Source organism: Manis pentadactyla, chromosome 11 (genome assembly GCF_030020395.1).
Source record: "Manis pentadactyla isolate mManPen7 chromosome 11, mManPen7.hap1, whole genome shotgun sequence".
Classification (NCBI taxonomy): Eukaryota; Metazoa; Chordata; class Mammalia; order Pholidota; family Manidae; genus Manis; species Manis pentadactyla.
This window is the reverse complement of record NC_080029.1, coordinates 121299609-121325019: the sequence shown is the minus strand read 5'-3', so window position 1 is coordinate 121325019 and position 25411 is coordinate 121299609. Positions and strand designations below refer to the sequence as shown.

General features: G+C 57.5%; 2 protein-coding genes across 9 annotated transcripts in view; one reads left to right on the top strand and one right to left on the bottom strand.

Annotated features, from left to right (window-relative positions):
- STRA6 (signaling receptor and transporter of retinol STRA6) overlaps window positions 1–12890 on the top strand; it is a 35147-nt gene extending 22257 nt beyond the window's left edge. For 5 of the 7 annotated variants that reach the window (XM_057488969.1, XM_057488968.1, XM_057488970.1 and 2 more), the window contains 11 exons: window positions 2109–2176; window positions 2347–2496; window positions 2664–2725; window positions 3598–3760; window positions 7295–7370; window positions 8467–8600; window positions 9725–9842; window positions 9926–10027; window positions 10794–10957; window positions 11238–11387; window positions 12010–12890. In XM_057488969.1, the coding sequence (XP_057344952.1) occupies window positions 2109–2176; window positions 2347–2496; window positions 2664–2725; window positions 3598–3760; window positions 7295–7370; window positions 8467–8600; window positions 9725–9842; window positions 9926–10027; window positions 10794–10957; window positions 11238–11387; window positions 12010–12472 (1650 nt within the window). In that variant the 3' untranslated portion in view covers window positions 12473–12890. The remainder of the gene's footprint in view (window positions 1–2108; window positions 2177–2346; window positions 2497–2663; window positions 2726–3597; window positions 3761–7294; window positions 7371–8466; window positions 8601–9724; window positions 9843–9925; window positions 10028–10793; window positions 10958–11237; window positions 11388–12009) is intronic. The other 2 variants (XM_057488972.1, XM_036907749.2) reach the window with 1 other exon arrangement.
- Window positions 12891–15329: 2439 nt separating this feature from the next.
- Window positions 15330–18435, bottom strand: ISLR (immunoglobulin superfamily containing leucine rich repeat). Of its 2 annotated transcripts, none has more exons than XM_036907753.2 (2): window positions 18148–18435; window positions 15330–17334 (listed from the first exon to the last, which is right to left on the bottom strand). In XM_036907753.2, the coding sequence occupies exon 2, from the start codon at window positions 17324–17326 to the stop codon at window positions 16037–16039; it is 1290 nt and encodes a 429-aa protein (XP_036763648.2). In that variant the 5' UTR covers window positions 17327–17334; window positions 18148–18435; the 3' UTR covers window positions 15330–16036. The 2 variants fall into 2 exon arrangements, with proteins under 2 accessions (XP_036763648.2, XP_036763647.2); XM_036907752.2 differs by lacking the exon at window positions 18148–18435 and adding an exon at window positions 17531–17657.
- Window positions 18436–25411: the final 6976 nt, after the last annotated feature.

The window sequence follows — 25411 nt, the reverse complement described above, 5'->3', positions numbered from 1 at the left end:
CCTCCCCGGAAAAGGCCGGGCCAGGTCCTCGGTGGGCACCCAGGGTACCCCGGGCACCAAGATGTGTGCCCATGGGGTTCAACAAAGGAAAGGTGGGCTGGCAAACAGGGGAGCCAAAGCTCTGTTTCTGAAACACTGAGGATCCAGCTGGAGAAATGAGACAGGCCAGGAGCTTCGTGCCTGCTAGGGGCTCTGCAGATGCTGACATGATCTTTGGGGATCATGATCTGACAGGACCCGGGGCAGAATGGCATTATGATTCAACTCTAGTTTATGCTGTTGGATAATGTCAGCTAAAGGGGGGGGGGGTTGCTGGGAGAATGGAGGCAGGCTAGGAGGGCTTCCTGGAGGAGGTAGGCTTTAGCAGGGGCCTGGAGGACAGGGGGGATCCGCAGAGGGGAGAGAACAAGGAGAAGGCACTCTAGGCATAGGAAAGAGCATGAGCAACGGGCAGAGATGGGCTGCATCTTGTTTTGTTCATGACTAATTTGCAGCCCTGGGCAGATCTTAGCACTTAATAGATCACTGAGCAAATATTCCTGAAGGTTTGGATAGATGGGTGGGTACATCCTGGTGAGAGAATTCTTACAAGATACTACAGCCTTACTAAGAACCCCAAGCACTTCCCCTACGCCAGGCCCTGGGCCCGGGGCCCTGGGCTCAGCTGACTGTGTCTGCCGTTCGGGGGCCCCCAGTGCACCGGGGGAGACGGAGGCCGCAGCAGGTATTGGCAGTGCGATGTGAGGAGTGCGGTGGGCCCATCTGGATGAAGGGGTTCCTTCCTGGCGAGGGGGGAGGAAGGGGAAACTGCTCCACAGAGGCCCCAAGTGGGAAGGATCGGCCCAGGAAAGGCTGAGGACCCAGATGCCAAAGGGCTTGGTTGCTCTTCAAATGGGGAGGGTGGAGGAAGGGCTTGCAGGGCGGCTCTGGGGACAGACAGCCGGTGCCCGGCTAGTTGCTGACATGGAAGCTGGATGGGAGCAGGCGTGCCGGGGACGCTGTGCAGCTGTGGGTGTGCGGCGCTGGAGGGTCTGGGGGGCAGCTGGGGCTCAGCGGAGGGGCCAGGACCGAAGCCGAGAAGGAGGGAGGTCCCTGAGGCAGGCTGAAGAGAGAGAGGGGGGAGGCCGGGTGGGCTCGGGCTCCCCGGGGTCGTCCTGGGTGCCCCATGAGCCCACCTGACTATGGGCTTGGCTCTCGCATGGTGGCAGCAGGGGCCTCCGTACTTGTCTCTACTGCCCTCCTGATGCTCACGCTCCTCTGCAGAACCCTGTTTCCCCTCCACTTTATAGCTGGCTCAGAAGAGGGGAGCGGCTCCCCCAGGAGAGACAGTGCACCAGGCACATCTCCACCTCGCCAGGTCCCTTTCTCCCCTCTCCCAGGGATCTTTGCTCGTTGCCTCTCTCACCATTGCATGCCTTTCCTCTTGTGAAATCTTGGGAGAAACAAAATCCTCTCTGGCCCTTGGTCAAAGAGAGTTAAGCCTCAAAGAACAGAGTCAACCTCAGAGCTGACCCATACCTGCCCTGGATCTCAGGGTTGCCATGGCAACAGGTGACAACAGCCTTGTTCTCCTAATGGGCAGGGGCAGGGGCTTACCCCATCTTACAAGGGCCTCTGCCACTTGGCAGGCAGCTTAAGGCCTGGAATGTGGCTTAGACAAATCAGGTCGCCCTTGTGATCTCCCTTGAGCAGGAGGACAGGCCTCGGGTAATCTGACCTGGAATGGCCCCTCCTGCATCCTGGTCAGGGATGTACCCATGGAACATAGGCTCCTTTTTTGCCCCAGTCTCAGGTAGCAGAGCCAGAGGGCCAGGAGGGGAGCAGTGATGAGATGAAACTGAGGAAATGCAGGAGAGAGTCGGGAGTCGGGAACAGACCTTAGGAAGAACTTCCCAGCATCAAGTGTTCTTAGGAGACTGATTTGTATTTGTGGAGGAGAAAAGGGCAGCTTTTGGGGGCCTGGACCTCAGCCCCACAGGTCAGCCCTTCTCCAACTCCACCACAGCCGAGAGGTTTTTACAGAGCACCTACGGGGTATCCACTGTGGCATCCTGGGCCAGGGTCTCAGGAATGGCTCAAGGCACGTCACCCTTTTGCCATCTCCACAGGGGCTGCAGAGCAGCTACTCTGAGGAATATCTGAGGACCCTCCTTTGCCGGAAGAAGCTGGAAAGCAGGTGAAGTCCTAGACACACCCTCTCTGGGCCAGTGGACAGGGCTGAGTAGGCAGGCTTGTTTGGGCACCTGGCACTGGGCAGCACGATGGGCAGACTGAGGAATGAACCAAGCTCTGGGGCTTATGCTCAGGGCAGGGGCTTCTCCTGAGGTCTGCTGGGTCTTTCTGCAGCTCCCATGCCTCCAAGCACGGCTTCCTATTCCGGGCCTGGATCTGCTTCAGACACTCCATCTACACTCCACAGCCAGGTATGGGGTGGGGAGCTGAGGTCAAAGTGACAGGTGACCTCACCCCCCTCGGACAGAACAGCTGCAGTGGAAGGTCAGCTCCTGCACCCCAGGCCCTTGTCATCAGGAGGGACAATGCCCAGCTTGGGACAAGGGGAAGCACCTAGAAGCCCTGGGCCTTACCCCAGGCCCCCTTGGGCGGGGCTCCCAGGCCTGGGTGGTGCTTGGGGCTCAACACATCCCTCGTTTTGGGGACTGCAGGATTCCGACTCCCTCTGAAGCTGATGCTCTCAACCACCCTGACGGGGGCTGCCGTCTACCAGGTATGTCCTGCCCCTGTAGCAGTCTTTGCCTCTGGACCACTGCTCCAGACCCCCAAGCCTGGGATAGCTCAGGCCCAGCTCAGCTCTCCACAAGCCCCACCCACGATCCTAGTGAGCTGCTTCTGGTCATCTAGGGAATGCTGGCCTACCCAGAAGGAGGGGGTGTCAATTCTGACAGGGCTCAAGTAGAGTCAGAGCATGAGTTTTGGAATCCCATACACACGGATTTAAATCCTGGCTACATTACTGACCTCCTTTGTAACCTTGGGCAAGTTACTCAACATCTCTGAACCCATTAGCTCAGCTGTAAAACAGAAGAAATAGAATTACTTTCTTTTTTGGGAAGTTGGAAAGACTTAATGAAGTAGTATGTGTTTGATAAATTCCTGCCTTAAAAAAACAGCCAAAATTCTAGGACATAGGTATGATTTTTCTCCATTTTACAGATGTGGGAAATTGAGGCTCAGAGAGGTGAATTTAACTTGGCCAAGTTCCTACAGTTAATATCTCAAGGTAGCCAAATTTGAGTCCAGGCCTATCTAGCTCAATGCCTGTGCCCATTTATAGAATGCTTTGCTTTCTCTAACATCGACAAATTGGAAACTTTATATTCTGAAGTTTAGATAAATAGACAGGGGTGTAAGTAATAGTTATGCGGCTTGAGAGCGTATCTGTTTGCAATGTGCTGATTAGAGGCACGGGGACACCAGTCTCAGGGGCAGGTGAGCACCTCGTGATGGGTGACAGGCGTGTGGATGCAGCCTGTGTGCTGCCATGGCTTCTCCCCATGGGCTCAGAAAACACTTGTGGGATGCGAGTGCCTGGTGTCAGCACAGCCAGGCCCTGGCGCCCTCATTCCGGGGCTTTTCCAGGTGGCCCTGCTGCTGCTGGTGGCTGTGGTGCCCACCATCCAGAAGGTGAGGGCAGGGATCACCACGGATGTCTCCTACCTGCTGGCCGGCTTTGGGGTCGTGCTCTCGGAGGACAAGCAGGAGGTGGTGGAGCTGGTGAAGCACCACCTGTGGGCTCTGGAAGGTGAGGCCGCCTGGGAGTTGCCAAGGGCCCACAGTGGGGACACGAGCTAGATACCCAGCTCACCCCAGCCTGCCAGGGACATGCTGGGTGCCCTTGGGCATGGCCCTTCCCTTCTCTGGGTCTCAGTGGCCTCGTCTCCAGTTGGGGTGGTTGGAGCTCCCGGTTCTGAGTCCCTGAGACCTGAAGGGGCCATCTCAGCAGCCCTGCTCGCACCTGTCCCCATTGTCCGCCTAGCTCTCCAGGCGGGGGGATGGGGAAGGCCGCGGTATGTGTGAGTGGGGGGACAGCCCTGGGGCCTTTGCTGAGGGTGGAGAAGGAGGAAAGGAGGCAGTGAGGTGGGCCTGTGGGCTGGGCTTCTGAGCTAATCCCATGGCAGGTGGTGGTCCCTGCCCTCCCTGGCCCCCCGGCCTCCCTGCCCTCCCTGGCCATCTCCTTTCTCCATCCCTCCCTTGACAATGAGCCCCTGAGCCAGGGAACCACACCAGCCTCCCCTTCTGGGGTCTGATGCCCCCTCATTGCCCTGTAATCTCCCTACCCCACCTCCCCACCTCCCTAGCGCCTCTGTGAAGGAGGCTGAGAAGTGTCCCCACGGGGCACATGGGGAAGGAGCCTCCTCTAGTCGTACAGCCAGGCAGAGTGGATCCAAGAGAAGACCACAGTCTCCTGACGCCATGGCCGGGGGGGCCTCTCTGGCCCCCTGAGACAAAGCCTGTGATCAGGAGTCACGGGGCCTGCGCCCTCTGCTGACCTGAGAGTCCCAGGCGGGCATAGGCATGATGGTCGGAGCCAAGGTTGCCAGCCTTGCAGGTGGAGGTGTGATTTCTCTGAAGCTGTTCCTGACCGTGAACACCATCCTCATCCCACAGGCCAAGCACACGGAGAATGGAGGGGGGCGGGAGCTGGGGAGGGGGGCGGTGGGCGGAGACGTCTGCAGGGACTGCTTCCTTCCCTGACCACCACTCCCTGAGCACCTCCAGTCCCACACCAGGGGCTACCCTGGAATTGCAGCTGGGGTCCATAAGCTGGACAGCGCCAAGTTCTGGGTGCGCTGAAAATGACATCTCCAGCGAGATTTTCCAAGGTGGCTGCAACCTGGGCCGCAGGCATGAGCAGACGTGCCTGACGTTAGCCCACATCCAAGCTCAGACCTTGCTTGCCACAGCCCTGTTATACCCGAAGCCCTGATCCCATCTCACAGAGCAGGAAGTCGAGGCTTGGAGGCAGGAAGTGGCATGCCCGGGACAACGGACTCTGCTGCTACCCACCACGCCCGACAGTCATAACCACGTGCGGCAGTTCCAAGCCCAACTGCACCCTATGGATCTTCTTGGACGCAGGGGCCAAACAGAGCAATTTGTACTTTCCCAGTTTGCAGATGAGGAAAATCGAGGCCCAGGAGGATTAGAGATATCCCCAGAGTCACTCAAGCCAGGGGTAGAACTGAGATGAGATCTGGGATTGGGGGACCTTTGGTCTGTTCTTAGCTGAGGAGCGAACGTCTTCTGAGCTCTGAGAGCCTGCTTCCGGAGTGCCCACTGGGCACCTGGACCATAACCTGGCTTCGTTAACAGGAATCTCAGGCTCAAAGTCTGAGTCCACCCTCCCCACCACTTGATGCCTGATTTGACGAGCTTAGAGTTCCTGCCCCATCACTTACAAGCCACTTCACCTCTCTGGACCTCGGTGTCCCTACCTGCGAAACAGGTGTCGGAGCTACCACGGCATCCTATTCTTGAGGCCCTTGACTGGGTTGGGGAAGACAGAATTGTCCCCAAAGCAGGGCCTAGCAGGGGGCAGGCGCAGGGTCCCAAGGGAGGCGAAGAACAGGAAGGTTTTACAGACACCAGGGGATGGAGGGACCTATATTTGTGACCAGTCGAAGGAGAGAGAAGCAGGAGGTGGATGGATGGAGATGGAAGGCGAGGCCTGGGGCCAACGGGGCTTGCTAACCTTTCGTTCCATGTTATTCTGTCCACTCACTTGCACAGGCTCAGCAGGTAGGTTCATTTCGTGTCAGGAAATTGCCCAGAAGGTCCTTTTGATGGTGCTACGCTGGCTCCAGAAGGGCAAATGGAGCAGGGCAGAGCTGCGCATGCCCAGTACTTTCTTCTAGCCTTATTTTTTCAGAAAAGTACCCCTTCTTGCTACTGGAGGAGTGAGCCAGGGGCAGGTAGAGAGGCCCCAGGTTTCTGTAGCAATTGTTTTCAACCCTGCGAATGCCTGAGAATCACCTGGTGATATTGAAAACATCCCAAGGCTCAAGCCCCATGCCAGACTGCAGGAAGTGTGAGGGTGGGGCCCAGCCTCTGTGACGGACCAAGTGACTCAGATGCAAGCCTGAGTCTGAGAGCCGCTGCGGCAGGCATTCAGCACCCCTGGGCCGGTTGCCTGATTTCAGTCAAGGGCTGCCTGAAATCATTTGGCCTGCATACTGGAATCCCCAGGGTGGCTTTCGCAAAAGCTGACGACTGGGTCCAACACCGAGAAATTCTGGTTTCATTGGTCTGGGGGGTTAAAAGCACCTGGTGCTCTAGTGTGCTGCCAGGGCGAGACTCGCTTTTCAGCTCCTGTGGCTCCATGGGAACAGTGTTTGCCCCCACTCCTGAGTCTCTGGTTGGGGCACAGGAACCAGGACCATTCCCTGGGCTGACAAGGTCGGGCGCAGGCACCCTGGGCTTGTGCTTGATCTGTTTGGAAGTGATTGCCAGTTGGGTGCCCTAGCTTCTTTATGGTGTGTCTGGCCAGTCAGGCCCTCTCTCTGAGCCTCAGAGTCCTCATCAGGCCAGTGCTTGCCCGTGGGGTCCCTCTACGCCACAGAACCAGGACGGAGTGGATGTAGGTCAGGGGGGTTGCAGCCTTGCATCCCTGTGATGCTGAACTACCTAGTCTTGTCCACAACACATCGCGCATTCTCCCCAGATGCTGAGGATACAGCAAACTCCTTTTATCTGTGGGCATGGCTGGGGTGGGTGGGGAGCTAGGGAGGGGCCACACCCAGAGGAGATGGGTATTGGTGGGCACCTCCCTCATTCTGACGGACTCAGGCCGCACTAACATGGACTCACATCCTCTGTGCCTTGAACAAAGGCTGTTGACATAGGCCCAGATGGGGTCTCACAGCTCATGTCATGCTGGGAGAGGTATGCCTGGCCCAAGCAAGCTGAGTTTGGGGGGACCAAGTGACCCCCTGAAGGCCAAATGGCCAGGAAGGGAGAGGCTGGAGGCACATGCCAGGGAATGGAGTCTCGCTGGAGGTCACACAGCAGCAGAAGCAACGAGATCAGGGTGAGGGCCAGGTCTGCAGCCTCAGAGCCACTTTCTCCCTGCCCTGGCCACCATATGTCACCTGCAGGATGGGATGGCTGAGGGGGTTGACTTACACTGCATCTGAGAATGGCGGATGCGGCAGGAGGCCTCTGCTCAGAGTGGGGTGTGGGCAGGGTACCACCCAGGTACCACCCGGCAGCAGTGTGGGGGCTCCCAGGAGACCCTCCAGGCCCAGACCTCTCACTTAGCTCCCTCTCTGCCCTCCAGTTTGTTACATTTTGGCCTTGGTCCTGTCTTGCTCACTCACCTTCCTCGTGCTGATCCGCTCGCTGGTGACACACAGGTGAGTGGCAAGCTCTGGCTCCCTCACTGCGGACATGGGGAAGAGACTGCAGGACCCCTGACCCAGGGGCCTGTGGGGAAAGCCCTGGGGCTGGAGGGGGAGTAGTCGCTGAGCCCACCTGCCCAGCTGCCCTGTGGCAGGTGGAGAAGGTGGGCCTGGAGCTGCCCCCAGGGTGCGCCTGTCTAGCTGGAGACCTGTCTGGGAGTGCTACGGGGCAGGGCTAACTAGGGGCTGGCGTGCGGACTTCGCCCTGTGAGAAGGAGCAGCCTGGGTGGGCTGATTCAAAAGAGAGGGCATCTTGGGAAAGCTGGCATTCTGCCTGGGACTGGAAGGAGAGGTGGGAGCTGAGGAAGGAAGCCCCCCGCAGGCAGGAGGAGCCGAGGAAGGGCACAAAGGCCGGGCTGAACCGCAGCTGTGCAAGGGTGGGGGAGAGGTAGCCTGGCTGGTGTTGGGGCACAGGAGAGATCGCCGTTGGGCACTGAATGCCAGGCTGCCTCACTTGCCCTTTCATGGTGAGTGATAATGAGCTCTGAGGAGTCGTGAGCATAGAGGGAGAGAAGGTTTTGGTTGGGAGCAGGGTGGGTAGGAAGGGGGGGTCCAGGCACTTAGTGATGTCAGAGAACCGCTCCACATGCCCTGGGCATTGTCAGGCCTTGGGGTTCCTGCCCAGGGATCTGTTCCCATAAGGCTGCCCTCACTAGGCTGTCATTCAAGGCCCCCGAGCCTCTACCTGCGTGAAACCTTGCCTCTTGCCCTGGTGGCTGAGCTGCCAGTCACTTCCCATTCCTACCGTTGTTCCTGACTTTTCTGACTTGGCATAGGTTTTGAGCCTTCTGCCTGAATTTGTCTCCTTGATCCCCGCCCTGCCTCCCACAGCTTACTCTCATTTATCCCTTAAGACGCTGCCTCCTCCAGGAAGCTCTCCCTGACCCCTCAGGCTGGGTTAGTAGCCTCCACTGGGCTCCCACAGCCCTAGGCTTCCCTGCCCAGGCCATGGGTTGTAAAGAGAGAGAGTTCAGCCAGAGGCTGGTCCAGAGAAAGAATTTAGGGAATGCGTGCGCTCCCTGAGATCCCTGCCTTCCTTGCCCCCACCCAGGGCCAACCTTCGAGCTCTGCACCAAGGGGCTGCGCTGAGCCTGGGTGCCCTGCCCCGGAGCCCCCACCTCTCCCGCCAGGCCGTGTTCTGTTGGATGAGCTTCAGCGCCTACCAGGCCGCTCTCACCTGCCTCGGTGAGCCCCCTCACCCACCCTGCCTGGCCTCTGTCGGCCCCAGACGCTGGCCGTAGTCAGGAAGGGAAGAGTGCTGAGCAGTCCTCGGCTGCCCCTGACGTAGCCAAGGGCAAGAGGAGGGACCCACCTTGCCTTCCCTGCCCTCAGGAAGCTCATTCAAGTGTCGGTGTGTGTGTGCAGGAGTCCTTGGGGGAAAAGGTACCCCTCACATGAGGACGGCCCCTGAGTGCGATCAGCTGTTTACACGGAGAGTGGGCGAGTGGGCCCAGGGCTGGAAGGTGGGAAGTTCAAGGGGGCACATTCCTGCTTGTGAAAAGGAGGGCTATGCCACAGTGAGCTGCCTCATAGGGTACTGAGATCCCTGTCACTGGAGGTAGGCAAGCAGGGCTCTGTGGCCATTGTTGAGGGCTGCAAAGGGGGTCCTGCCTTGAGGGTGTTAGACGAGATTAACTTCCAGGAGGCCTCCCAGCTTGAGTTTCTGATTCTCCCCTTGGGCGCTGCAGTGAATAAGCCCTTTGAAAAGCTGAGGCCAGGGATCCCAAAGCAAGGGCCTGGTACCCCTCCCACAGGCTCCTTCAGCTCTCACCGCCCATGGGGAGGAGGAGAAGGATGATAAAGGGACAGAGGAATAACAGAGAGATGGATTCCTCATTTGGGTGGACTTGATGCCTTTCAAGCCCTTTTGTACACAGTATCCCACGTAAACGATTAGGCAGTTGCTTCGATAGCCGATCATTAGGCATCTACCATGCACCAGGCTCTGCCTGTAGGAATGCAAAAGGTGATTTAAAACACAGTCTTGTCGTCAAGAACTCAGTAGCAACTGCGGGAAAAGTAACATTTGCAAAGCACTTTGTGGTTTTCAGAGTTGCCACAGACATTATCTCTTTGGATGCTCACAACAGCCCTCTGAGATAGGGGCACTGTCTCATTTTATAGAGGAAGAAACCAAGGCTCAGAGAGGTAAAGTAACTTTCTCCAGGTGGCACAGCTATGCAGGGGCAGAGCAGGGACCTGAAACGAGGTCTGCCCAATCCCAAAGCCCTTGGGTTCCTAGGACTGGTGGGGTGGGCTGGGTCCCACAGAGCCTGATGCCTGTGTTCTTCTCCTTACCCTCCCGGCAGGGCTCCTGGTGCAGCAGATCATCTTCTTCCTGGGGACCATGGCCCTCGCGTTCCTGGTGTTCATGCCCATGCTCCATGGCAGCAATCTCCTGCTCCTCCGATCCCTGGAGTCCTCTTGGTGAGAGAGGCAGGGGGCTGAGGACTCGAGAACCCCTTTCCAGAAGGCTGCTAATAGTGACGTCCTCCCTATCCCACCTGCAGGCCCTTTTGGCTGACCTTGGCCTCGGCTGTGATCCTACAGAACTTAGCGGCCCACTGGGTGTTCCTGGAGAATCGCCATGGACGGCCAGAGTTGACCAACCGGTTCGGTGGCTCCTGGGCTTGTGGCTCTCTCAGGCCCTCAGCCTCTTCTCCTTCGTTTTCTTTCTTGTGCTCTTCTCCCTCCACTCCCCTCTCACCCCTTTCTCTCTTGGGGAGCCCAGTAGGTAGTAAAGAGAGCTTGCCTTACCCACCAAGACAGGGGGTTATGTCCCCACTGCCTCCAGAAGACCCCTCTGCTGACCTGTTGCAGGGTCAGAATTCCCCGTGGGCCTCTCCCTTTGGGAGTTCTGCCCTCACCTGGGTCCTCCGGGTCTTCAGATTCATGCACCTCCCCCTTTGTAGGAAGGAGGCTAACAGAATGGTTATTTCCGTGTTAAATGGGAAGGCTGTTGGGAGGCCCTCGGTCCCAGGAGGGACTCAGTGTCCATAGATAAGGGACCCAGAGGAGGGAGGTGGGAGATGCTAGGGTCATAGAAAGATCCAGGTGGACTTGGATTTAAGCCCCAGCTCTGCCACCGACTAGTTGGAGAGCCTTAGCTGAGTCACCCAATCTCTCCTGGCCCCAGGTTCCCTTCTGTAGAAGGGAGTAATACCACCTGTCTCTCAGGGCGGTGGGGAAGGCAAGCTGGCAGGTGGGGTGCATAGAAGGTGTATTCGATAAGAGTAGGTACTCACTAAGTACCCAGTGATAGAATCTAGACCTGAGTACCGGGTACTCAGGTCCGGATTCTATCCCCCGGCATCTGTGGTCATCTAGGTCTGACCCTGAGTGAGGGGCTCCGTGTCAGCGTTCCCTCTGTCCACGCAGGCGAACCCTCTACGCAGCCACCTTTCTTCTCTTCCCCATCAACGTGCTGGTGGGCGGTGTGGTGGCCACCTGGCGAATGCTCCTCTCTGCCCTCTACAACGCTGTCCATCTTGGCCAGATGGACCTCAGCCTGCTGCCACCCAGGGCCGCAACTCTGGACCCTGGTAAGGCCACTGGGTAGCGGCTGGGTGGGGGTTGCTCAGGCCTCCCAGGTAGTGAGGGAGGGTCTGCCCCGACTTGGTCTCCCTGTGAATCTTGTCACGGAAGATGTCTGGAACCACGTGCCGTAGTGTGTGCAGTGGGCTCACACGCAGGGCATGTGCCATGTCTCCAGTGTCTCCATGCACATGTGCAGGGTGTACAGGGAGCTCCCAGTGCACGCGTTAGGGGCTGGCTGTCTGGGGGCCCTCCCCCTCCAGTGTTGTCATCCCCCATGCGCCCCAGGCTACCGCACATACTGCAACTTCTTGAAGATCGAGGTCAGCCAGTCGCATCCAGTCATGACGGCTTTCTGCGCTCTGCTCCTGCGCACACAGAGGCCTTGCTCTCCTGCAGCCCCCCGGGGCGGCCTCGGACTCGGGGAGGAAGAAGAAGGTACGCCTTCCCGCTGGGGATGGGGCATTGAGCCCACCCAGCTTCTCCCAGGGGGGAGGCCTGCCCCCTGTCCAGTGGGTGCGAGGAAACCCTCACTTCCTTCTCCCTCAGCTGCCTGTGGGGACAAAGTGAGCATTTCCCAGGTCTGTCTCAGGGTAATTTTTTCCATGCCGTGGACACACCCTCTTTCACTCCACCTGTGAGCACACACACCCCCTTCCCGCAGAATGAGACGCCGTCCTGCTAAAGGGCTCTGTCACCCCCTCCACTACAGGCCAGTCCTTCCTTCCCCCTCAGGCAGCATGTCCTCCCCTCTCCTACTTCCTGGGAGGTGTGTGTGATAGGGAGGGGACGGTAAGCTGGCCCCAGGCCCTTGTCCCAGCCCCGCCTCCGAAGAGCACCGTGTGGCTCCTGCAGGGTGACATTCTCAGCCTTCACAAGTGTCCCTCTGCAGCCCACGCTTCTCCTGATGTCCCCCCTGTGAGTCAGCACCTGGAATCCCAGTCTCACTGGCAATCCCCCCACCACACATGGGATTTCCACACTCTACTCAGGTCAGGGTGCCCGGGGACTTGGACTAGTATTTGTTGAGTGACTCACAGAAGGTCTCTCTCTCTCTCAGGGATTCAGCTGCTGCAAACCAGGGACAGTGTGGCCAAGGGAGCAGGGCTCCGGGCTCGCCAAGGCAGGGCCCGCTGGGGTCTGGCCTACACCCTCCTGCAAAACCCAGCCCTACAGGCCTTCCGGAAGACAGCCCTGTCAGCTGCGCGGGCCAATGGTGCCCAGGCCTGATGGTGGGAAGGCCGAGCCACCGCGTCCTGGTCTGTGCTGGGGGCTTCCGTCTCTCCCAGCCCACTCCTTCCCTGGCTTTCCAAGCATCACCCGGGCCTTGGCAGCCTCTCTGCGTAGCAGCAGCTCTGCCAGCCGATCCCCAGATCAGGGCCCCAGAGACCAGCTCAGAGGCCAGAGGCCACGGCTGGGTGGAGGTCTTCCCCCTGCTTGGCAACCAGGAGCTTCGGGGGGGCTCTGGTCTGCCCCCTTGGCCTCAGGAAGCCAGCGAGCACTGTGGAGAGGGCAGCTGCTGATTTAGACCCTTGGTCCAAGAGCCAGTGGGACCAGGGCGGCCACGCCCAGGCACTTGCCCCTGCGGGCTCTGCCGCCGGCCTCAGGGCCCCACTGAAGCCTTCTCCTGGCTGGGGCTGGTGATTCGGGCTGGGACAGCCTTGCCTTCCAGCTCACCCCACCTCGGCCTCGGACTTTGCCACCATGGAGCTAGACACACTGCTTCCTCTCTTCTCCCCGTCCCCTCTTCTGGGGCCTCGTGGCCTGCAAGGCAGCCCAGGAAGAAGGCATGGGCTCCTACCAGGCAGCAAAGTCACGGCTCAAACCAGGCCCCATGCTGAGCTGCCACACTCGAGAGCCTGATATTTTTGCAGTTGATGTGCCTTTAGATATTATGAAAGAGGTTAGTGTGTTCCCTGTAATAAACTGGTCCCTGGGAAATGGTGCTCCTTATGGGGAGGGTAGGAGGGGAAAACTGTCACACTGTCAGTAAATCAACATTGCATTTATGGGGCTTGGGTGGGGTTGCGGCATTCTGGTCACATGTGGCGCTGGGTGGGAGCAGAGAAGGACTCATCAGCACATCCCCTTGGATGGGGGAGAGACCGGGGACCCTGTGAAGCTGCCCCGAACTCCGTGGGCGTTGGCTTGGGAAGGAGGACTTCTTCTGGGTCCTCAAGAACGGGCAGGACTTGAGATTCCAGGAAGATGGGGTGGTGATATGAATAAATGTGCAGAGGTGGGAGGAGCTTAGGAGGAGGGCACCCTAAAGTGGGGAGACCGAGTGTGCAGGACGGAAGGGCAGCTGAGGGGTTCCCTTTCCTGCTGGGGACATGGGGTAGGGGAGGGACAAATGGCCATGGGTCCACTGTGGGTTGGGGACTACAGAGGGTGGGAAGAAGGTGGTCACACCACAGATCTGGTTCAGTTGGGCCTCAAGAAATGTCTGTACAATTAGTGAAGACCAACACCCCCCCTCCACTTGTGCACCCCCATACAGCCCCAAGCACACATGAACTTGGGGTAGGGCCAGGGGCTGGAACCCATTTTTGAAGCTGCCCCATGAGGAGGGCAAAGAGGGTGGCTCTGATCCTACTGTAGCCCATTGGAAAATGTGTTCCTGTCCCTGTGTCAGTGACTGATAGGGTCCCAGGGATGAGAAGATGGACTGGGTCTCTGCCCTTAGCGAGTGTGGTCTGACCACAGAGTGTGATCAGGCTGGGACCCTGGATGCTCAGAGCTGTGTGAGCCAGAGGACGGGGCCTAGTCCACACCGGGGAGCAAAGGGGAGGGCATCCAGGAAGGCTTTCTGGAAGAGGTGGTACCTGAGCCAACACTCAGAGGCCAACTTAACCAAGTGAAGAATGAGGAAAGGTATCCAGACCAAGGGAACAGCACAATTAAAGGTGCAGAGGACATACATCACAGAGCATTAAGGGAAAAATTAATCAGCGGTTCCAAGAGAGGCAGGGAAGGATGGGCAATGTCAGGGAGCCGGTCAGAGGGACCATGAAGGGCTGGTTGGGGACTCAGGCTTCACTCTGAAGGCACCGGGGGCCATGGGTAACTTCAAAGCAGAGGGGTAACTATTTCATTCAGAGCACAGCTGTTCCCCAGCTGCCCCTGACTCACCGCTTGGGCCCAGGTCCTACCCCAAGAAGCCAGGCCTGCTCAGCATCAGGGTTAGGATTATCAAGCCTTAGAAAATCAGTTGATTGGATACTTAAACATGACTGTGTTCTACCCTGTCCTTTGTTTTCTGAGGAAACTGAAGCCCAGAGACGTGCAGTATCTTACCCAAGGAGGCAAAGCATAGGGGACCTGGCTGCACCCTGCTGCCTCCCACCGGATGTGCAGTTGCCCTTGGCATATGCTGCTGGTGGGAACTGAGAGCTGAGGCCTGGGGTGGGGAGGTGCTATCTGTAGACGAGGAGGAGGGAGGAGGGGGTGGCCAGACTCCAAGGCTCACAGCTGCTACCCCAGGCTCCTCGGCCTCCCCACCTCCATTTGTTGGGCTCAGCAGACTTGGGGGTACGGACAGAGGCCCCAGAGCCCCTCCCTTGGGGTCTTACCCCTATGCACAGCACCCTTTGATCTGGAACGGTGGGGGACATGGTGGCAGTAGGGAGACATGTCTCTTCCCTGGCCCAGATCAGGGGCTCTACCAGCCCCAAGTTCTGCATCCAGCTACACGCTCCCTATTCTAAGAGACCCGCAGGTTGCTGCCAGGCCTTCACCCTGCAAGTCAGTTGCTGATCCTTCTGCTCTGCGGAGAAAGACTCCTGCAGAAAGGCCTTTCCTCCAGGAACACCATTTCCTCCTCCTGCAAAGGTGGGAAGAAGTACCAGTCACCTCCCCCGGCTTCTCCCTCAAATACGTTCTCTTGTTCCCGTTCTCTCTGGGTCTTTCTCCTCCTTTTCTCTCCCCTGCCCTATGTCCCCTGTCTCCTCCCTCCGATCTCATCTCCGTCTCACCTTGTCTGTCCCTCGTTTCCTCTCCGTTTCCTAACAGCTCTTCCAGGAGCAGGACCAGGAAGGGAGGCCACAACACAGATGCTTCAAAATTTGCCCTGCCGCCCCGTCCAAAATGCCTCCTTAGGCCACTGCTGGCAAAGCACCAGGGCCCCTAGGGAAGCCCCTGCAACGGTTGTCAGGCTTGTTGCCCCATTTGTCCTGTAAGCTAGTTTGGGGAAAAGCAACATCCGCAGCTCAACTCAGCTCGGGGCCCAACCCCTGGCCCCCTGCTGCACAGGCGGTGTGGGCCTCACAAGCCTCATCATGGGTGCACGGGCAGGCTGGTTGTCCTGACACCCCAGGTGCCAGTCCTGTCCCCTACTGCGGGCATCCTAGATCCAGACACAGGCAGAGGCAGACACAGGGGAGCATCAGAAGTGCTCTTTATTTTTCTGCTGCCCCCAGGATGGCTGGCCTTCTTGTAGAGGGGCCTCTACAGATGCATACTTGGAGAGAAAGGTGGGGCAGATGTCCAGGAAGGAGGGGCATGGGCTGAGGGAGGACGGGTGGGAGATGAAGGCCGTCCTGGGTCCTTTAGTCTTGTCCGAGATGAGAGCAGAGACTCCCAAGCCCTCCCGTCACCAGAGAATGGCGAGAGGCAGAGGAGTTCAAGCCGGTCACCGAGAGCCTCAGAGCCACGCCAGCCACTGCCCTGAAGTCCTGCTCCTCTCTCCTGTGCCTCATCTGCTTCAGGCTACCTCCCTGCCAAGCCCCGGGCCCCCGCCCCCAGCCTTCACCGGCTTGTCAGGGCCTGGGCCTGGAATTCCGTCTGAGATGGTCCCCCTTCTGTAGGGCATCGCCCTGCCAGCATGCCGCCCCGATGGGAGCATGCGCAATGTGATTAGCAGCAATTAGCACCACAGCCTGTGAGTCATGGGATCAAATCTGTCCTAGTCACTAGCTTTGGGCAAGTCTAAAAGTTGGAGGTGATGAGTGTTCCAGAAGAGAGGAAAAGGGGAGGTAGGAAGATGTGAAGCCCCCCATGTGGTCTCAGGAGTTGTCACTCCTAGACTCCTGCAGCGCTGCAAAGGGACATCTACGGTCAGAGGAGGAATCCGGAGGCTGTGGGTGGGACTAGAAGGACGCGAGGAGGAGGAGGAGGAGGAGGGGGGGCTGGCCCAGCAGGAGCAGGCCTGCAGGCTGCTGCCCCGGGACCCCTTTGGCTGCTGCGGCCTCAGAGCCCCCAGTGCGGCTGAGGTAGATGATGACAACATTGTCCTCAGGACCTGATGGCTGGACCTCATTGTCAACCGTATAGCAGCCCTTACCTTCGGTCCCTTTGCCACGGAACCTGTGCCCCAGCGCATCCTCACCGCCCTCGCCTGGAGTGGCCAGTGCCACGTTCACCGAGCTCTCTGCACTGCCTAGCTCATTTGTGGCCAGGCAGCTGTAGGTGCCCTCCTCCAGCTTGCCAAATTCGGGGATGAGCAGGCTGCCATTGGCAAAGGCCTGGAAGCGTGGCCGGCTGCTGGCTGCCAGGGCACCAGGCAGGGCACGCCCATCAGCACCTACATTGGGGCTGGCAATCTCCACGGTGCTGCCGGGCGTCTGGATGTGCCAGTGAAGCTGGGGGGCTGGCTGCCCATCCACATCACAGTGGAGTGCCAGCACGAAGCCAGGCCGCAGCTCAGCGCCATCCTGGCTGGGCTGGTAGGTGAGCCGCACCGAGGGTGTCGAGCAGGGCAGTGGCAGGAGACGGTTCAGTGGTGTGCCCTTGAGCACCTGGGGTGAAGTGCAGGTGATGTTGTCCTGCTCCGGGATGGACACGGCCGTGGTCAGGGCCCACGTCTTGAACCACATGATGCCACAGGTACAGTCGAAGGGGTTGTCATTGATTTGCAGGTGGGACAGTGCAGTGAGTGGAGTGAAGGTGCCCTCGGCCAGTGTGTGCAGGCGGTTGTGGTTGAGCTGCAGCGAGCGCAGGGCACGGAGGCTGCGGAAGGCATCTTGGGGGATGAAGGTCAGCTCATTGCTATCCATCTTGAGCAACTGGAGGGCACTGAGGTTGTGCAGGTCGCCCCAGGCAAAGTCAGAGATGAGGTTGTGACTGAGGTCCAGGCTCTTAAGATTGCCCAGAGGGGCCAGGGCACCGGCAGCCACCGTGCGGATCTCGTTGTGTGCCAGCCACAACGACTGCAGTAGGGGCACCTCCCTGAAGGCACCCTCTGGCAGGCTCGGCAGCTGGTTGGCTGATAGGCTCAATGTGGTCACGTTGGCTGGGAAGCCGGATGGCACAGCCTCCAGGTCACGGTAGGCACAGTCAGCGATCTGGAAGCCGTACTTCTCCCCACAGTCACAGGGCTCAGGACAGGCCTGTCCCAGGCCCAGGAGGACCACCCAGCACAGCAGATGCAGCTCCTGCATCCTACCTCCTGCAGAGAAGGACATGTCACCACGGTGACCCCGAGGACAGCAGAAGGCACTCGGCCCTCTCAGCACCCCAGCCCAGAGCCGTTGCCCATCAGAAGGCCCTATCCCACCAAAGTCAGCAGAGACCCAGCACCAGCTAGCCCACCACCCCGTTCTACAGACTGGGAAACTGAGGCCCAGAGAAGGATCAGGACTTGCCCAAGGTCATGCAGCCAGGAGGGAAGAAGACAGGATGGAAGAGGACCCCAGTTCCTTCTCTGAGCAGACAGCTCTCCCTGCCCCGCCAGCTCCTAGCTGACTTTCTGACTTGAGCTCTGTTTTCCAGCTGCTCCTCCCCCAGCACTCCAGAGAGCCTTCCTTCTGCCCGCCCACATCCTGGCCACAGTCCCTCCCCCAGGAGCCCCCCACAGGTATGCTTTGCCTGGTCCAGACAAGGCCCCTTGTGCAGTGCTAACCACCCCCACTCACCCCACCCCGCCCCTACGGGCTGTGACCACAGCGGACACCAGACCCTTTCTACGGAATCACACCCCTGGCCTGTTCCGTTCAAACTACCCCAGGCAGCTGCCTAAATAAACCTTTCCAGGACTTCTCAGCTGGCCTGGGTGAGGCCAGTGGCTCTACCCAAATGCTGCTGGGATTTCCAGGGCTGCGGGTGTTAGAGGGGCAGATGCCCCCAGACAGACCCAAACAAGGGATTGTCCCAAGTGCCCTGAACTAACAGGAAACTGCCCTTGGGGCCCAGCCCCTGTGCCCACAGACCTCCTCCTCCGCCCCTCCCGCAGGCCCTCGGAGGCCTCCTCTCGCTGGCTTACCTTCAAACTACTCTTTCTTAGTTAAGTGAAGCTCTTCTCAGATGGAACCAAAAAGCGACAAAGGATGGAGTTAGCCTGGGGCAGTGCCGGACCAATGGTGCCCCAGGGAAGGCAGGGATGCTGGCGGAAGGGGCAGCCTGGCCCCTGCCGCACCTTCACGTTGCCCGCTGCTGCTGGTCCTTCCCAGAGAGGGTGCCTGGGACTGTCTGCTGGGAGGAGGCTGCAGAAAGGGAGGGAGCCCGGGACGCCCGTACACTCCCTCCTTCCTGCAAAACAACTGCTTCTCTGCAGCAACAAGGACCCGTGTTTCATAAGTGACACCAGAAACTTGAGGGGGAAAAGATGCCAAAATTTTTTGGTTTTTTTTCTCTCTCTCTCTCTCACTCACTTTCAGCAGCTTCAACTTCCTTAAAGACACAGCACTAGCTGGACAGGACCCAAGAGAAGATGGAGCTGCAGGGTTTTTACGGGGGGAAGGGTGAGAATTGAATCTCATGAAAGGTGGAGACTTCTAATCTCACTTCAAACAAGATGAAAGCGGGTGCGTTCTCCAAGCTGGGGCTGTGTGAGGGACTGTGAATGTGCATGTATGAATGTGGGTGTGACATCTCTGGGTGCAGATGAGTTTGTGTGTGTAGATGTGGTTGTGAAACTGGAATTTGTGTGTGTTTGGGAAGGTTTGTGTGTGTGTATGTATGTATGTTTGGGTAGGTGTAGACTATGTGTGTGTCTGTGTGGGTGGGTGTGAAATTTGTATGTGTATTTGTGTGTGTGTGTAGAAATGAATGTGCATCTGTGCCTGTGTGTCTTGTGGGTGACGGGGGTGTTTCAGCGAGCAGCTGAGAAGGCCAGAGCATAGGAAACAACCACGGGCTCCAGGGCCTCAGTGAGAGGCCAAAATGTTAGGTCTGTTTTTTTTTTTAAGAAAACACACCCTCCTCATCTGTGTCAGGCCTCCCTGCTGGCTCTGAGGTTGGGCTGCCCTAAATACATGCTGTCCAGGGAGGTCCCCAGGCACCAGGGAGGCAAGCCCGGCTCCCCACTGCACTGGCTGGGAAGGGGTCAGGGAGGAAGGCAGGCATGTGGTGCACCTCGGTGCTGGTAGCAGAAAGCTCAGGACAGGAACGAGTTGGGCTTCCATTTCCTAGGCAGGATTCTGAGATGCCCAGGCTCACAGAGATGGTTTCATTACTCAGGACTGCCCACTTGCAGGCAGAGATGAGGTTGAGGGGCCTCATTCCTTCTGGAATATTCTCTCTGTGGCCTCCCACAGTGCCTGAAATCCCACCACTGGTGCTGTTTGACTGTGGAGGCCCATTGCTCTAGGAGTTCCACTAACCCCACACTAACTGTGTGGAAGAGCATGTGCCTCCAGGGTGAGCGTATCTGACCCTTTTCCCCCAAATAGGAGGGCTCAGGGGAACAGGAATGAGGAGAAGAAAGAGGCCCAAAACAAGAGAGCTAGGAGAGAAACCAGAAGTTGAGGGAGCCCCTGAAAACCCGTGTAGCCTAGGTAATTTTGCCCTCCACAGCATAAGCCTGCTTGTAACCCCCTCAATCCTCTTCCCCCAAAGCTTTCTTTTCCTTTTGTCTGTGTATCAGGCTGAATTCTGCTCAGGACTCAACTTACCCTTTTGGCAGGGCAAAGGACAAACAGGTGTTGTCTCTGGCTGAAAATATTCCAGAGGTGTCCCCCTGCCAGCTTGTCCCATTCTCACCTCTCTGTCACCAAGCCGGGCTGCAGAAATCCAGGGAAGCCCAGGGTGCTTCCTGCACTACACCCCCATCTGATGCTGAGGACATTCTTATAATCTGAGTTCTCCCTGACTGCAGGTGAAGCCCTGTCTGGCATCATTATTATTGTGCTGCAGAATTTTGGGGAAGTCCTGAATTTGGTGGGTCAACCAGAGGCTGGAAGGCCGCACATCCAGAATTCAAAAAACCAGAAGGGAGAATTTGTGACCTCAATGCCAGTCAAGGAGGGCTTCCTGGTAGAGAGGGCTTCACTGTGCCTTTGCACACCATACACCACCTCACACACACAAGGGCCATACAACCTCCAAGTTACTCTGAGGAGCTCAGTGTCTCTACCCTGTGCTCCTCCTCCAAGTCACACAAGGGCCAGAGTGCACAGACCCTCCCCAGCCCTCAGCCCCTCCTGCTGTGGCTGGGTCCTTCTGTCGTTTCACGCTTCCATTAGCCATCACCTCATCAAAGAAGCTTCTGAGATGACCAAGGCTAAAGTAGGTTCCCTGTTAACTGCCCTCACAGACCTCCCTACTTTTCCTTCAGAGTTCTTACTATTGTGTTTCTTGACAACTCTTGTTTTTCCTGCAGTTAATAATGACCTTTTTCTTGGTGTCAGGGAGAGGGGCATAGCTTTTCAGTTCTGTTTTTAATGTTATCGATAATTTAATTCCCAACTCTCCCCAAGTTGGGTAAATTTCCTCTCTTCGTAAGTAAACACATGAAGTACTTGATCAGTTTTCTCTTCCTGAAGAAATTTCTCCCTGAGCCTTCTGACCTGCTCCAGCTCTGTATTTAGATGCCTGCTTTGTCGCAGGCACATGGAGATGGCCCACCTCTGTTATGTGGGGATCCCTTTCACCGCTCTGTGTTGAGTCTCTTGCTTTCTGGATCCCACATGTTTTCCTTCTTAGTTTACACTCTTATTTTGACAGAACCCATCCTGCCATCGCTTCCAGAAAGGTGCAGGGGAGGCACCTGTTCTGAGACTTTGCATGTTTGAAAACTTCATGCTGTCGCTAATCTTGATTGATAGTCTGACTGGGTATAGAATTCCAGATGCAAATCTTTTTCCCTGAATTTTGAAGGGGGCCTTCCCTTTAAAGTTGTTGCTTTAATGTTGCTTACAGTGCTGGTGTTAAGGGTCTACAGTTGTTCTGACATCAATTCTAGGCATGCTACTTGGGATTTTTCTCTCTGAAAGCCTATATGACCTTCTCTTTCCATGTTTTGCTAATTCACTATGCTGTGCCTTGGTGAAGGTCTGTCCTTTCATATCAGAAATCCATGTTCTTCAGCTTTGGAGAACTTTTTGATTTACTCCTTTATGATTTCCTGACCTTCATTTTCTCTGTTCTTTCTGGAACCACAATCAACCAGATACTGTGCATCCTGGAGGCACCCTAACTTCCATACCTTTTCCCTCCTCTGTCACATCTCTTTAACTTCCCCTATTTCTAGGTGATCTCCCTATTGTTATCATCCTATACTTCTAACAGAGTTCTGATTTCTGCTTTATACATTTTAAAGTTTAAAGATTCCTTTTTAATTTGCTGAATGTTCTCTTCAAAATATATTGCATAGTCCCAGGAGCTCACTGGACCACTGTCTGCCCTCTCCTGGCCTCCTCTGAACTCCTGGCCTGGAGATGGGGGCCCTTGCTGAGTATGTGAATTCCCTGACTGTGCCCATATCACAGAGGCCCAGGACTAGAGAGCCCTTCTCAGACCCTCAAACCTCTCTCCTATCCCTGACTCCTCAGCAGCCCCAAAACCATGGAAGTGGAAGGGTGATGGGGAGCAGAAGGAAAGGGGCCAGGCTTGGGAGCCCCTCCTTCCAGCTCCAGCCTGGCTCCTGTGGGCCTCAGGGTAGCTCTGTTTGCCTAGAATCCAACGGTTTTCCAGGACAAGAGACTTTCAGAGCTAAAAGCCGGACCATCCCAGGCAAACCGAGATAGCTGGCCACCCCAGAAGGGAAGGTGCTGCCCCCTCCCAGCCTTCCTACAGAGGCCAGCCCTTTCTCCTCCTGTTCCTCCCACCTCCCCCATGGGCACCATCCCTCCACAGCTGCGGCAGCTCAGCCGAGACCCCCACAGCCCAGAGAGGCCTCTCTCCCGCTGACTAGGGGGCTGCTGGTAAAGCCATGTCAGCTTTTCCCGGAAAGCAGAAAAAAAAAAACCCAGAGAGAGAGAGAGAGAACAGAGTGGGAGGGACAAAACCCAGCAGAAACAGACAGACAAAGAAATAGGAGAGAGAGACGGGGAGAGAGAGAAGCCAGAGAATCGCCCACAGCAGGACAAGACGTGAAGGCAGAGGAAGGACAGAAGGAGAGATGGAGAAAGAGGGGCCCCTGGACCCTGAGATGGGCTCTGAGAGGAAAGAGGCGGGCTGCTCAGATGTGAGGCCCGCCGTGCCCGTGGGGCTGTGGCCTACACGCAGAGAAGGGCAGGCCTGTCTGGGCCCTGGCCCCACCTTCGGTCCACACGGTTTGTTGGAATATCCGGGCGGAAGCCCAGTCGCTCTCCGTGGGACTTGTCTAAGCCTGTGGGTTTCCCAGGAGGGAGAGGCCGGCTGGGGCCCTGGAGAAGATGGGGCCATGGAAGCAACCCTGTGCTGGTGCTTGTGAGCCCCTGTGTGTGTGCGTGGGCACCTGGGGGGCGGGTCCTGAGATCGGCCCGGACCGCCAAGTCGTGGGGTTCTCAGTTTCTCTATCCCATGTGGGAGCTGGATGAGGTGGTCTAATGTCCTTCCGCCCTGCTGTTCTGCCGTTCCAGCACTTCTGATGCAGGTCCACTGGGAGGAGCAGCCTGCACGCATGCATGAGTCCACATGCCACCACTGCCACCTGTTTGCGCAGGAGACTGTGCTGGTGTTCCATGGGTTTGTGGGTGTGTGCACATCTGGGTGTATGTGGGGTGGTGTGAGCGTGAGCTCACAGTGTGTGCACCTGAGGCTGTGGGTGGGGCACAGGGCAGGCCCCAGGCCTCCCCTGCATCAGCCTCACCTGCCAGCCTCGGTGCAGGCAGAGCGGGCCTCCCCCCAGGCTGACCCACAGCAGGTGCCTGCACTCCCGGTCCTTTCCCACTGCCCACCTTCCTCTCCACACACCCCTCCTGTCACCCAGAGTCTGGGTTCCCAGGTGATCTGCCCCTGCCCCTCCTCTGGGCTCGTCCCCACCCTGCTCTACCTGTGTCAACTGTACACATCGCCAGCTCCCACCTTAAGGGCACTGCCTGCCCTTTTCTCAAACTGTGCTCTGTCCCCTGTATTTGCAGGGCTTGGTTCCTCTTGGCTTTGGAGACTGTTCAAATGCCAGCTCCACAGAAGGGCCCTCCTAGAGCACCTTAAAGAAATGGCCTTTGGCACTCTCTCCTCCTCACACCGCTTTATTTGTCCCTCTTCCTAGAACTTGCCCAGACACACCTGTCAGTCTCCCCAGGCTGACTGTGAGCCCCACACCAGCAGGCTCAGGGTTCTGTCACTGTGTGACCTGCATGGTGCCTGCCACAGGGCAGCCATTTAGCAGGTACTAGACAAAGAGTTGTTGAACTAATGAATGAAAAGCTGCCTCCGGGCTTCCAGCAGGAAGCTCTGCCCCCTCCTGCCTCTGCTGCCTCCTTCTCTGTGGCATGGCCTCCCTCCCACTGGCCTCTCTCAGGCCAGCATTTCTGGTCCTCCCCCCCCCCGCCCCCGACCCCGACCCCCAGCAACACCATTCTTGCTGCCGTCTTCTTAGCTTCTCTTCAGTCTGCAGGGCCACTGTCAGCAGCAGGACTAACTGGGGCAGATCTCATGGGAATGATTTTTCTCCTTCCCCAGGCTGATCCCACAACTTCCAGGAACCCAGCCTTGGCCACACACCCAGGGCACATAGCAGGTCTCTAGTTTTCAGCCCCAGCCCCTCCCAAAGGCTGAGGGTGGGACTGGGGAGTGTTCTGAATGAGACTGAGCGTTAGAAGTAAGATTCTAGACTGGGACAGAGTTACATGGTCAGGATCTAAGGCTCTGTGTTAGCTGTGGGCACTAGGCACCGGCCAAAGGCCATTTGCTGGGATCAGCTTGAGAGGCCAGGCCTAGATGTAGGTGCAGGTTGAGGGGGTCAAGGCAGGTGTGGTTTAACCCCACGGGTGAAGCAAGGTCCGGGGTCTGGAATGGGACAGAAGCAACGGTCCCCCTGGAGGGAAGGTGGGATGGAGGGGATCGGCAGAGGACTACAAGTAATGCAAAGAGAGACAGAAGGAGAAACTGAGATGGGGCTGAGAGAGGAGCAGGCAGAGACTGAGGCAGGAGGACCGGTGATAGGAAAGGCCGGGGACAGCCAGGAGGAAGGGGACACATTTGCTGACAGCCCAAAGTCATGTGGCGTGGCAGACACCTGCCTCTGCTAGCAGGTCAGGCCGCAGTGCAGATTCCATGCAGCGCTGCTCCGCACCAACCCCCAGACGGGGCCTTCCCGGACCACCGTAAGGAAATGGCCTTCAGACAGGGCGCCTGGGAACATCCTCTGGAGATGGAGGGAGGAGAAGAGTTCCAGCAGAGGCCACTGACCAGGGGGAGCAGGGCACCAGGGGGAGGGCAGGGCACTGGGCCGTGCTGCCGTCAGCCCAAGGCAACCTTTCCGGGAGACGAGAAGAGGAGACACAGGCCACACCAGTCTGCCCAGGAAGGTGGCCCTGGCTCGGAGGCCTCTGGGAGAGTGGTCTCCTGCAGGAGGGAACGCTCACAGCCACTGAGGGTTGGAGAAGCTCCAAGAAGGGAAGTGAGAGCTGGAGATCAGGAAGATGGGGGAGGGGCTGGGAACTTGGATACTTCTCATAACAAAGTAAAGAACGCAAGTAGTGAAAGAGAAAATCAAATGGACAGAGTGGTTTCTAACAAAATGCCCCAGGTCTGTCTTACTTTTTCCCTTCCCTCATCCATTCTCCAATGGCAGCAGCTTGGGATGGTTTGTTTTTCGTTCTGCTGTGATTACATACATCAAGCCTCCTGGTAACGTGTGGGCCTGGGGCAAGGGGACATGGAGGCACGCACACCATATGGCTAAATACTTTAGTTATAAATCCTACAAACTACATAATATGTTCTATTCTCCTACCTTGACAAATGTGCCTTCATAATCACCTGAAGGCCAAGTTCAAATTTAGAATTCTTGGGCTCTTCAGAGTCCCTCACCAGAACTAGACAGGCATATAGAACCAGCCCGCAGCCCCTGGCCCCCAGCCTGCAGCTGTCCTATTTTTCTTCCCATCCCAGGCTCCATGCTGCCCCACGAGAGGCCTGTGTATGCTTGGGCAGACACCCCAGCTCTCACACCCAGGCTCTGCCCACACCCTCACCTCACTGAAGCTGACTCTGGCTAGGGGTACATGCACCCTGGCATAGTTCTCCCTGGAGAAGAGAGGGCAAGGAGAAAAGGCTTACACAGGCCCTGGGAGCAGACTTCGGCCATTTCCTTTGGGCAGAGGATTCCAGGGTCCTCAGGTCCTCAAAGCTTGGCCCAGAAGTGGGGGTGCAGCTCA